Consider the following 13227-nt stretch of genomic DNA (forward strand, 5'->3'; position numbering starts at 1 on the left):
ATAATTGTTTATACAAAATAAATGGCTGCACAAATGGAACATTTTGGGTTTATATACAAACATGTGTGAACATATGTTCTGGTTTTTTTTTTACTCTTACATTGGTCAAACTTTACATAAATTAAAAGTTATTTTATTATACGTTATTCGTGACGAAAAAGATGATATTATTTTCGTGTTGATTTGTTATAAGGATATTGAAAGCGATATTGAATACAGACACTTGTGTCTGTAAGCGAGGCAAATACGATCATGACCGTGACTCTGCTCAGTCCCATCTAGAGTCATTATTTTTCTGAATGTAGACATTAAGCAAACCGACACGACAGTAAATCATATAGCTTGCTAATAGTCACAATAGGCAAAATAGCCAGTCTAGCGAAATAAAATTAAAATTTTAAAATGTAAATATATATGGTATATACACTACTGGCCCAAAAAATAAGTACATCGGTGTCGTGCTAGTTTGTTATGGAATAGCTCGAATTTTTCTAAAAGTATGAATGCCAATTGTTTATATTTGGAAAGGTTTCAGTCTTGCCAAATATTTAAATCAAAAATTAAAGTGAGGAACCATTTTTATAAACATTTTTTTATAGCCAGAATCAAGAAAACAATTTCATTCTTTCTCGCTCTGTCTCTCTCTAACACACAGGTTTCATGGTCGGTTTAGCCAACGAAAATCTTGGTCATCCACAAATCTCAGAGACTATTAAAGCAAGAGTAACAAAATTTGGTATCCGCACTTCTGTTAGATCTCACTATAAAAATAAATCTCAAAATTTCGCCCCACCCCCTTCCGCCCCCACAGAGGACGAAAATCGATTGTATCCACAATATTGAGGATACGAGAAAACTAAAAACGCAGATTCATAGATAATGACCATATCTATCAGATTGCTGAATCTGGATCAGATCAGATCATTTTTATAGCCAAAAGGAACAAATCAATTTGCAGTGGATACGCAGCGCCCGACGTCACGGTCAGACTGATTTTCTGTCTCTCTCGCACGCACTCTTTGTCGTGTCGCAGCAACTCACAACGTTCCCCCTCGTTTTGATATTATTTTATATCAAAAACGACTCGCAAAAGGCTCGCAAACGATATCGCAAAAGTCTCATAAATGATATCGTAAAAGGCCCGTTCCTATTTTGTTCCGTAATAAAAAATATTTTTAATTTTTAATATGACATGAATTTAATATATTAATATTGAATATTGAAGATATATGTATGTTTTATTTAATCTGGCCTTCCGCTCTTGAGCATACTGAAAATATTTTTGTGTTGTGTGGTCAAAATCGTGATCGTCGAGCGCAAACTTCTGTTTAAATGCTTTTTGGAGTCTGTACCACGCCAGGAGAAAAACTTCGCCACATCATCGCTTATATTTACTCAAAAAATGTAAACAATTCCTTACCAAGTTCTTGAAAGCGTGCTCTTCTTTAAGATAATCTTCAAATTCTTAAAAGCCCTCTAGACTGGCCAGTAGTGAACGTGGCACTGTCAATTTTACCATGTTAGGCTCTCCGCACTCTCGAGCTTTTATTGATGCGACTTCACTACGCAACGAAATAAGTTCCGCCCCCTTATTTCAAATAAGTCTATTGAGCATGAAAATGTTTCAATGCATTACCATTGTTTGAGATGCCAAGCTTTTTTGGCACCTATGTATTTCAAAATAAAAAGAGATTTTGGGTTAAACTTTATAATTCTTATTTAATCTTGGTGGCTTAGCGGAAGCCGATTGCTTGCTATTGCCAGATGAACTTTATGCGAGATCGATATGCAACCAATGCGCAGAGGGGTTAGCATAGAACTAAACTATAGACGACGGCGTTAGATCAAAGTGACTGCCGAAGTGGCGGCAGCAGATCAAAGTAGTTGCCGAAGTGGCGGCGGCAGAGAGCCCCTTTACCGAGAGAGCGCAGCAGCTCTGCAGAAAGTCAACGTTTTACAACATATGTAGGCGGCTCTCTATGCTCATACAATAATAATGCTAAAGTTACGGTTATTCCTCAGCGGCTGGCCCGAACATACTCCCCCCGTTGGGAGCTAGTCTCTCAACAGATTCCTTAAGGGGCAGCAAACATAGCCGAGTGACGGCCCTCCTGATGTTTCCTGAGGATGTCTTCAGGTCAGCGACGCGACACACTCCGTCCTTGCCCAAAACGACATCGACCACTCTAGCCAGTGGCCAACGCATTGGAGGAAGATTTTCGTCCTTCACCAGAACGAGGTCGTTCTTGCAGATGTTTTGCGCGGGGGTACGCCACTTCGCGCGCTCTTGCAAAAGAGTGAGATACTCTTCGCGCCAACGGCTCCAAAATATTTGTTGTAGTTGGGTGACCCGCTGCCAGCCATCCAGACGATTGTAGTTCAGCTTCGTTAGGTCAGGCTCGAGGATTTGCTCATGGGGGCCGCCTAACAGCAGATGAGCAGGAGTCAAAACGTCTAAATCATCAGGATTTTCTGAAAGCGAGAGCAAAGGGCGAGAGTTAACAATTGCAGTGATCTGACAGATCAGAGTGCGCAGCTCGTCAAAGCTAAGCACAGATGGTCCAACTGAGCGGTACAGGTGATATTTTGCGGTCTTCACGGCCGCTTCCCACAACCCGCCAAAATGCGGAGAGCGAGGTGGAATGAAACGCCAGTCGATCGAGTCAGCCAAGCAGGATTCGTGGACCTCCTTCATATGCGGTTCGCTCAGACAGAGCTTCTTTAGCTCCAGAAGCTCGTTCTTGGCGCCAACGAAGTTTGTCGCATTGTCCGACCAAATTTGACTTGGCCTTCCTCGAGTGGAAGTAAAACGCTTTAGTGCGCCTAGAAACGATGCAGTGGTCAAATCCTTTACGAGCTCCATGTGTATAGCCTTGGAAGTGAAGCAGATGAATACGCTAATGTAGCACTTGATCGGAGGCCTTGTGCGGATTTCTGATCGGTAGAAAAAAGGTCCACAGTAATCTACTCCAGTGACTTCAAAAGCTCGAGATCCTTCCAAACGTTCCTTAGGTAGGTCTCCCATGATGTGTTCGACCATACGCGGCCTAGTCCTGAAGCATCTCACACATCTGCTGACGACCCTTGACACTGCCTTAACACCTCCAATGGGCCAATATTCCAGCCGAATTTTGGATAGCAAGGCGCGAGGTCCGGCATGGAGGTTTCTTTCATGATAATATCTTATCAGCGCAAAGGTAATGGAATGTCCCTTTGGCAAAATGAGCGGGTGCTGAGCGTCAAATCCTAGCGATGAGTTTCCAAGACGACCTCCAACTCTAAGTAGTCCAGAATGATCGATGAACGGGTTGAGCGAGCTAATAGAACTGGATTTCATGACTTGACCATTGCGCCGAATCTCCTTTATGTCCATCCACAAACTTGTCAGCTGAATGTGTCGAATTAGAAGATGCGTTCCTTGCCGAATATCAGAAACGGTGAGTCCTGGATGCCTAAGACGATGTATAAATTTATGCATGTAGGCGAATGTGCGCTGCATGCGAAAGAATGAATTCGCAAATTTGCATCCGGACGTGAGATCGGCATGTGGAGACGTGATTAGCAATCCTCTCTTGCGAAGCTCCAAAGTTGCTATGTTGTTAGTAGGAGATACAGGCCACTTATCCTTGGAGCATAGCAAAAAGGATGGGCCGTGAAACCATAGCTCTGACTGGATAAGATGGTTGGGAAGCGAGCCTCTCGAGAGAATATCAGCAGGATTTAAAGATGTGGGAACATAGCGCCATTCCATGTCTGCCGTCAACTACTGAATTGATGCCACTCGATTTGCCACGAAAACTTGAAATTTAGCTGGCTCGTCCCTAATCCAAGATAATGCTGTTGACGAATCCGACCAGCAATAGAACCGACCTGTAAAGATTCCCATGTCCTTTACATTCTGCATGATTTTCGCAAGCAAATGGGCTCCACTTAATTCCAGCTTAGGAATCGATATAGTCTTTAGCGGCGCCACTCGCGACTTTGAGCACAAAACGTGGCTCGAAGACTGGGCTTCCCTGGACACGATATACACGCAAGCGCCATATGCTTCTAAGCTGGCATCACAGAATCCGTGAACTTCTGTAGCCACACTAGAACGAAGAACCAAGCGAGGAAATGAGATCCGAGAAATGCTTGCCAAACTATTTCTCAAGTCCATCCAAGTTGAATGCAACGCTGAGGGTAGGCTTTCATCCCAATCCAAATTTTCTCTCCAAAGCTGCTGAAGGAAGATTTTGCACCTGACAATGACTGGATTTATCAATCCAAGAGGGTCGTAGAACCGCGCAATCGTAGATAAAACCGACCGCTTTGATGGCTTTGAGGTTGTGTCCAGTGCGGACAAGGCAAAAAGCAGCTGATCCGAAGCAGGGTCCCACGCTAAGCCGAGAGTTTTGGCTATGTCGCTTCCATCATTAAACTTTAGGAACTTCTCTATGTCATCTTCAGGGGTTCCCTCAAGTACTTCCTGGTGACTGGAGCACCATTTCCTAAGTCTAAAGTTACCACGGGACAGTAAAGCTTATGTTTGGTGCATCTTTTCCATGACCTGTGCGACCGAATTACCGCCCGAAATAAGGTCATCCACGTAAAACTCCTGCCGCAGAGCAGCTGAGCCAAGAGGGTAGGATTCACCCTCGTCGATGGCCAGCTGGTGCATTGCGCGGACCGCTAAAAATGATGCAGCCCTCGTCCCGTATGTGACGGTGTCTAATGTGTAGACTTGAACCTCGGACTCGATGGAATCTCGCCATAGGATGCATTGATACAAATTGTCGGGGGGAGACACTCGTACGCAGCGGTACATTTTACAAATGTCCCCAGTGAGAGCGACTGGATATGTTCGAAAGCGAATCAATATGTTGAACAATGCAGGCTGAATAACAGGGCCTGTCATCATCACATCATTTAGAGAATATCCAGTTGATGTAGCTGCGGATCCATCGAAAACGACACGGAGTTTTGTCGTCGTACTGTCCTCCTTTAGGACACAGTGATGAGGCAAGAAATATTTGCAGAGGCTACGGGAATCAGGGTTGACTTGGTGCATATGATGCAAATCAATGTACTCCCTCATAAAGGCGGAATACCGCTCCTTTAGTGTAGGATTACGCTCCAGTTTTCGCTCCAGACTGATGAACCGTCGATAAGCCTGAGCATAAGATTCTCCTAAACGATCAATATTGTTGTTTAGCGGGAGACGAACTGCATACTCCCCGGATGGCAACCGTGAAAGGTGGCTTACGAAATGTGCTTCACAATCGTCTTCTTCTTTGGTATTCAACCCAACCTCCACACAATTCTCGACTTCCCAAAACATACGAAGAGTTTTATCCAACCTTGCTTCCATCTCAGCTATCGAATCTGGACAATTGTGCGTGGCCAAAAGCGCCGAGCTTGATACCTTCTGTCCACCACCAGATACGAACCACCCAAGCCGGGTCTTCTGCAGAAGAGGCAGTCCATCGGTGAGTTTGATTTGCCCTACGCAGAGGAGATCATAAAAAACGCTCGCACCAATGAGAAGATCAACCCGTTGAGGATTGAAAAATGCAGGATCAGCGAGCTGAATGTTAGATGGAATACGCCAATCGGATACATTTACTGCCATACTTGGTTGAGAATCGGTAATCGTGGGGGCGATGAGAGCAGTAAGTGTAGTTGTGTAAGCAGAGGTGCGAGAATGCATACAAATGCTTATGGTGGATCCCTCAGTAGAAACGCTGGTATCGCCCAGCCCAGACACAAGTGCAGACGATTGAGTTCTCCTAAGCTGAAGCTGCTGGGCGAACCTGGATGTGACGAGATGCAGCTGCGATCCTGAATCTAAGATGGCACGACAAGGAACTAAAACGCCAGACCGATTCTTCACGAGAACCACGGCTGTAGCCAGAAGCACGACATCTGAGTGAAGACCTTGGGCAGCAAGAGAGGTAGACGAAGGTAGAGACGAGCTGCTAGCAGAATTTTGAGCAACGGAAAGAGTGTCCGGTTGATCGGCCAGATCGGGTGGAGTAATACCTGGGCAGCCTTGTGTTGTGGGCTGCATACTAACGAAGTGCAACAAACTATGATGCCTACCGCCGCATACTCGACATTTTCCACTATTGCATGCGCGGGTCCGGTGCCCCGGTTTTAGGCAATTGAAGCATAGGGAAAGCTTCTTCACTTCTTTGTGGCGCAGCAACGGTGAGAGATTTTCGAATATCTTGCACGAGTATATTCCATGGCCCGCTGAGTGGCAAAAAACGCATACAGACGGGTCGGAAGAGTTGGAAGCTACAAACGCTTTCTTAACATGCGTATAGGAATGGTTTTTTCCCACCTGATCGCTACTAGCGTGTGTCGCTGTAGCATATTCCAATCGCTCCATTTTCTGGCAGCGTTGCTGCAAGAATTCGAAGAATTCCTCTGCGGAAGGTATAGCATCCGACGATGTGTGCTCCTCCCATTTGGTTTGCGTCTTCGAATCCAACTTCTGCAGCAGCATGTTGATAACCATGAACCCCGAAATCTCCTCAGCAGTTCCCAATGTCTGCAACGCTCGCATGTGTAAATTGACTGCATCCGAAAACTCCCGAAGCCTTTTAGCAGAAGGCGAGTCTACCCTCTTTAGCCCAAGAATCTTCTTGATGTGTGCCTGGAAAACAAGTCTTTTATTATTAAAGCGTTTATTAAGTATATCCAGAGCCGCACGATAATTGGCACTGGAGAGCTCCAACGATCGAACCGAATCCAAAGCCGCATCAGCGAGGCAAGAGCGAAGGTGCTGGAATTTCTCGATGTCACTGAGATCCGCATCCGCTTCAATCACAGATTTGAACATTGCCATAAAATCCGAGAACTCGACGTATCCACCAGAAAACTTCGGCACCTTCAGCTCAGGAAGTCGCTGCTTGTGAGCCATGATGATGGTACTTTGTCCGGAATGGCTTGGCAGAGTCGTAGAATTGGCAGCGGCGTGTGACTGGCTTACTTCAACAGCAGCCAGCAACTCAGCTTTCAACGATATGAAAAGAGTATCGAAGATTTCGCGCAGCTCACTCCCAATCTCGTTTTGATCGAGAGCCTCCAACTCATTATGGGCCTTATTAAATTCCGCTCGAATTTCTGCCAACATATCAAGGCGCACCTCGACTTCCGCGGCGGTCAGCTTGTCGATTTTATTCCCCGCGAAGGATTCGCCAAGCCTGTGCAATCGATCATATAATGACTGACTTTTACGTTTATACAGACTCAGTCTGGAATCAGCCACCACAATATTTCCGCCCGCGCCTGTATTTGGATCGTTGTCCATGTTAACCGTTGTGCAATCGACACAACAACGGAAAATGAAATACCGCTTAAGCGACGATGTATAGACGCGAGAGCGAGAATGCGAGACACGAAAAGTCAAGAACCGCGGCTGCAGCTGCGCAGAGAATGAGAGATTCGACGCTTAAAGTACCGGAATTTGTCTATAAATATTCCAGCCGCACTCTCACTGAATTTGCACTTTAAACTGTTTTTCAATGTGCACTCAAATGTATTTGTTGGTAGTTAAACTACCCAACAACACAATATTGTATAATTAATAAGTGTTTTAACGGAAAGCGATTAAGAAATGGTTTTATATCACGTCGGGGGGTCACCAATGTTTGAGATGCCAAGCTTTTTTGGCACCTATGTATTTCAAAATAAAAAGAGATTTTGGTTTAAACTTTATAATTCTTATTTAATCTTGGTGGCTTAGCGGAAGCCGATTGCTTGCTATTGCCAGATGAACTTTATGCGAGATCGATATGCAAACAATGCGCAGAGGGGTTAGCATAGAACTAAACTATAGACGACGGCGTTAGATCAAAGTGACTGCCGAAGTGGCGGCAGCAGATCAAAGTAGTTGCCGAAGTGGCGGCGGCAGAGAGCCCCTTTAGCGAGAGAGCGCAGCAGCTCTGCAGAAAGTCAACGTTTTACAACATATGTAGGCGGCTCTCTATGCTCATACAATAATAATGCTAAAGTTACGGTTATTCCTCAGCGGCTGGCCCGAACAACCATAATTATTGGACCGATTATTTGGAGCCGTATTAGATATGTCTGAAAATATATTAAAACGACATCGCAAGGTAAAGCCGAAGGAAAGTCACTCAAAATGTTACCTGTTATTTGAGTATTTTCCGCTACCATTTCCTCAAAATTAAAATCGTATTGGTTAGCCACTTTTAAAAATCTAAAATTATTCAATTAAAGGAAAGTAAATGTGATTTCCACAATCTTCAAAATGAAATGTTTTTTCTGATATTTTTCTATATCATGTTGCGATGTGGTCGAGACGAAATATAGTACTTTTGAATAGAAAATGCCCACATAGGTAGAGTTTATGGGAGAAGTAAAGTATGCTTCTAGACCAACTACTAGTTGGCTATGACAAATTTTATTTTCTATTTCATGTTTAATGTTTAGAGTTCAACAATGTACAGTTAAATTTCTCCAATGAGTAGTTCGAATTTATCACCATATTTTTAAGATGGCCCAGAAAGTTTTCGAACGTAAATGAGCTTATCTGTAGAGTCTGTAGAGAACCATATTGAATGGTTTGTTTGCTTAAATGTGTTAAGCAATCAAAATTAAAAGTGAGCATTGCGTTCATATAGAAAGACAGAACTTGACTTACAAAATTATCCAGCAAGCTGGATGCAGGAGAATTTTGCGTGACACAATATTTTTTGCGTAGAAGAAGTCTTATCGCTAAGCTTAGCAGTAAAAAATGATTATACAAGCCGGTATCTAAAATGCCTTTCAATGCTATTGGTCCAGTATATAATAAAAAGTGGCTTTAAATCGGTCGAGATTATCTAGAGATCTAACTTCTCTATTGAGATATTCCCTAGATAAAAACTTTTTAAGAGACAAGTTTATTATTAAGGGAAGCTATGGAGTCCCGTTTCAAATTGATGACCTTTTTCTCTTACTAAAGTCCCTAGGACCGTTTTTATGACGTAAAGACAAACTACGTGCATGTAGTCTAAGGGAAACTGATTTACCATATTCATTGGCATGTTATCAAGAACATGTTTGCCTTGGATGTTGTGGTTTTCAGGTTGAATACGATTTCGGAAGCTATCATTGGTTCGTGGTAGGTTAATTGATTTCTTGAAAATTTGACGGTTACAGAAAGTTTCCCCTTTTTGAATGCAATAGTTGCAGGAATAAAAACCCGAACGATATTTCACAGCCAATATAAAAGCGCGGGCTGGCGCATCGCATATGATTGCTCTCATAGATATTCGGAAACACATATTTTGAAACATCATCCCTTCCTTTATCAATTCTCCTTACTCGTAGACACATTCTTGCAAATAAAGAATCCTGGCTTCGAATTACCTGCAAATATTCCAGCTACCAAAACTGGCTTTGTGCCATTGACGTTAATCAAAATGAGACATGCTTGCATTCTAGAACTTTTACATAGCGGAAGACCGTCTGCATTAATATTTAAACTTATATTCGAAGATAAATAATTAAATTTCGTAAGGTAATCTGTTAAAGAGTTTTTAAATATTAACCAAGGCATTGCCTGCCATAGTGCTGACATTATTTCCAGACAGCCACCTAGTTAACCGATTAAGTTAGTTGAACTGGAATGTTCAGTAAATGGAAATTTATTACTATCGCAAAGTAATGCATTTTGTTGGAGTTCGGGTTCCGAAATATTCAATTTAACCTCAAAATCTCCAGTAGCTCTTTGCACATGTCGAGCCTCTCCGATATATGTTAGGCTTTTTCTTTTGTAAGACATTTTATTTCTTTTATTAATAACGTACTTACCTATTGGTAGAAGTTTCTATTAAATTCGTAAGAGATTGTAGAGATTTTTAACTTTGTACTGCACAATTCGACGAAAATAATTGAAATGCCAGCGCAAGGAACGCAGGCTTTATTTAAACTTGTTTCTAATGCTGGACACATGTAGAAAAAGAACGAGGGGGAACGTTTTGAGTTGCTGCGGACACCGCAACTCTACAGTTATACCCGATACTAAGTCAGTATGGCTCTCCTCCGGCAGACGCCGCTAATATTAAACGACACGACAAAGAGTGCGTGCGAGAGAGACAGAAAATCAGTCTGACCGTGACGTCGGGCGCTGCGTATCCACTGCAAATTGATTTGTTCCTTTTGGCTATAAAAATGATCTGATCTGATCCAGATTCAGCAATCTGATAGATATGGTCATTATCTATGATTCTGCGCTTTCAGTTTTCTCGAATGTGCAATATTGTGGATGCAACAGATTTTCGTTCTTTGTGTGGGCGGAAAGGGGTGGGGCGAAATTTTGAGATATACGTTTTATAGTGACATCTTAAATTAGTGTGTGTACCAAATTTAGTCTCTGAGATTTGTGGTTGCCTCAGATTTTCGTCCTTTGCGGGGGCGGAAGGGGGTGTGGCGAAATTTGGACACAAAATGGTCAAGGTCCGATATCACAGGAGTGTGGATACCAAATTGGTTGCTCTGGCTCTTATAGGTTCTGAGATCCTTGAACTCATATTTTGCAATTGGCAAAACCGACCATGAAACTTGTGTGTTAGAGAGAGACAGAGCGAGAAAGAATGAAATTGTTTTCTTGATTCTTGCTAAATTAATTATACGATCTGGTTCAGATTTCACACTCTAGAAGATATAGTCATCTTCTACGATTCTGCGCTCTTAGTTTTCTCGTATCGTCGAGATTGTGGATGCCACAGATTTTCGCCCTTTGTGGGGGCGGAAGTGGGCGGGGCAAAGTTTTGAAATATTTTTGTAGCAGTGACATATCACAGAAGGCTGGATCCAACACATCGTTGATCTAACTCTTATAGTCTTTGAGCACTAGGCGCTGAAGGGGACGGACAGACGGACAGACGGACGGACGGACAGACGGACAGACAGACATGGCTCAATCGACTCGGCTACTGATGCTGATCGAGAATATATATACTTTATGGGGTCGGAAACGATTCCTTCTGGACGTTACACACATCCACTTTTACCACAAATCTAATATACCCCAATACTCATTTTGAGTATCGGGTATAAAAACACGAATGACTTCTCGACCACTAATCTGTCGAGACGTGAACAAAGAGCCGAAGGAGCATTGCCGGACTGAAGGCACATGAAGGCTTGCTGCTTTTTTTTTGACTCGCTTGCGAGCTCGTTTGCGAGAGTTTTGCGACGCATAGCCATACGCTCGTACACAAGCTAGTTTGCGAGCATTTTGCGGGACTCTCGCAAAAGGCACGTTTGTTTGTTTGCTGAGTAGTTCTCTTAGTAAGTTAAGTACTAATTTTGCTCTCATATTAGTCTAACAGGGGCAGCGCCCCTCGGTTGTTTGGGCGGGAGGAGAGGAGAACTGCACTTTGCCTGGGATCCGCGCGTAACAGCCTTCTACTGGTGTCACACGGGCCACTTAATGGTGCAGTAACTGCATAGCCACTTCAAAGATGCAGTCAGTGCATATCATCGTTCAAATATAATGTTCAAATCTTCGTTTTTGGATTCTTTTCCTGGCTATTGATGATGATCAAAAATATTTATTCTTTATGAGGCCGGAAACGCTTCGTTTTTGGTGTTACACGCATCCACCACTAATCTTATATATCCATATACTCTTAAAGTATCTGGTATAAAAAATCAATGTTGTGTCATCACAGGATAACGGATCTGATGTGCTTAAAAATATACTGCGCTCCACTGTTTTTTCTCGGCGGACCATTGTGCGGGAATCAAATTCATAATGTATTGCTTACAAATTGGAAGCGGAGAGTGCCAAAATGCAATAGTTTTTTGTGTAACCATATATAAAGCTATCTTTCTCAGATCCCAAATGAGAAACAATGAAATAACTAAGAATAAAACTACTGAAAACTACTTTAGTCATAGACTAATTATAAAATGTTTACTTTTAATATTGTAGAAAGAAGTTTACTACATAGGATTTAAATGTCGAAAACAAAAGATTACAATATAAAAAAAGCGGGACGTGGCTTTCATCTGGAGGAAAAACTACAAAAAGACAATAAAATTCAAGGAGCTGTTGAAAGCTTTGATTTAAGCCTGGATGCTTTAGAGACTGACCTGAAAATAGCTCTCTCAGCGCACAGATCGCCACATATGACCTTAGACGAACAAATCGAATTGGACAGTTATTTGGTATACTTAACCACCACATTATATTGGATGTATTTAAAGTTACAGGGCTCAGATGTGTCTAAGGTAAAGTTATAATATTTAGTACGTATATTTAATAACTTAAGATATTGAATTTATGGTTTCAGCATGGTATAATACATGATTTGGGTCGCGCAAAGGAAATCCTGGCTAGAAGCAAGGAATTAAATACCTCACTCGAAGCTCCTCGCTTAGATATGCCAGCTACCAAGCGATTTATTGCTGCTGGAATGCATACACGTTTTGTGGACATGGGGGGCGTTATGGTCACTGAAGAACAATACAAAAGGAGTCTTTTGGACGTTGGGAATAGTAAAATAGACAAATAATTGTTTATACAAAATAAATGGCTGCACACATGGAACATTTTGGGTTTATATACAAACATGTGTGAACATATGTTCTGGTTTTTTTTTTACTCTTAAATTGGCCAAATATTTACATAAATTAAAAGTTATTTTATTATACGTTATTCGTGACGAAAAAGATGATATTATTTTCGTGTCGATTTGTTATAAGGATATTGAAAGCGATATTGAATACAGACAAATTAAAATTTTTCTCTGAATATTACTGTGTCGTTCTTTCTGACACTTGTGTCTGTAAGCGAGGCAAATACGATCATGACCGTGACTCTGCTCAGTCCCATCTAGAGTCATTATTTTTCTGAATGTAGACATTAAGCAAACCGACACGACAGTAAATCATATAGCTTGCTAATAGTCACAATAGGCAAAATAGCCAGTCTAGCGAAATAAAATTAAAATTTTAAAATGTAAATATATATGGTATATACACTACTGGCCCAAAAAATAAGTACATCGGTGTCGTGCTAGTTTGTTATGGAATAGCTCGAATTTTTCTAAAAGTATGAATGCCAATTGTTTATATTTGGAAAGGTTTCAGTCTTTCCAAATATTTAAATCAAAAATTAAAGTGAGGAACCATTTTTATAAAAATTTTTTTATAGCCAGAATCAAGAAAACAATTTCATTCTTTCTCGCTCTGTCTCTCTCTAACACACAGGTTTCATGGTCG

General features: G+C 42.0%; 1 protein-coding gene and 1 long non-coding RNA gene across 2 annotated transcripts; both read left to right on the plus strand.

The window, feature by feature from the left end:
- Positions 1 to 8304: 8304 nt before the first annotated feature.
- On the plus strand, positions 8305 to 9334 carry LOC117184659 (uncharacterized). The gene is made up of 2 exons (XR_004470075.1): positions 8305 to 9115; positions 9181 to 9334. It is a non-coding gene; the product is annotated as an uncharacterized lncRNA (long non-coding RNA).
- Positions 9335 to 11910: 2576 nt separating this feature from the next.
- Rrp47 (Ribosomal RNA processing 47) lies at positions 11911 to 12553 on the plus strand. The gene is made up of 2 exons (XM_002136555.2): positions 11911 to 12234; positions 12297 to 12553. Exons 1-2 carry the CDS (start codon positions 11962 to 11964, stop codon positions 12516 to 12518), a joined length of 495 nt encoding a protein of 164 aa, XP_002136591.1. The 5' UTR covers positions 11911 to 11961; the 3' UTR covers positions 12519 to 12553.
- The last annotated feature ends 674 nt before the right edge of the window (positions 12554 to 13227 follow it).

This window comes from Drosophila pseudoobscura, chromosome X (assembly GCF_009870125.1).
Source record: "Drosophila pseudoobscura strain MV-25-SWS-2005 chromosome X, UCI_Dpse_MV25, whole genome shotgun sequence".
Lineage (NCBI taxonomy): Eukaryota > Metazoa > Arthropoda > Insecta > Diptera > Drosophilidae > Drosophila > Drosophila pseudoobscura.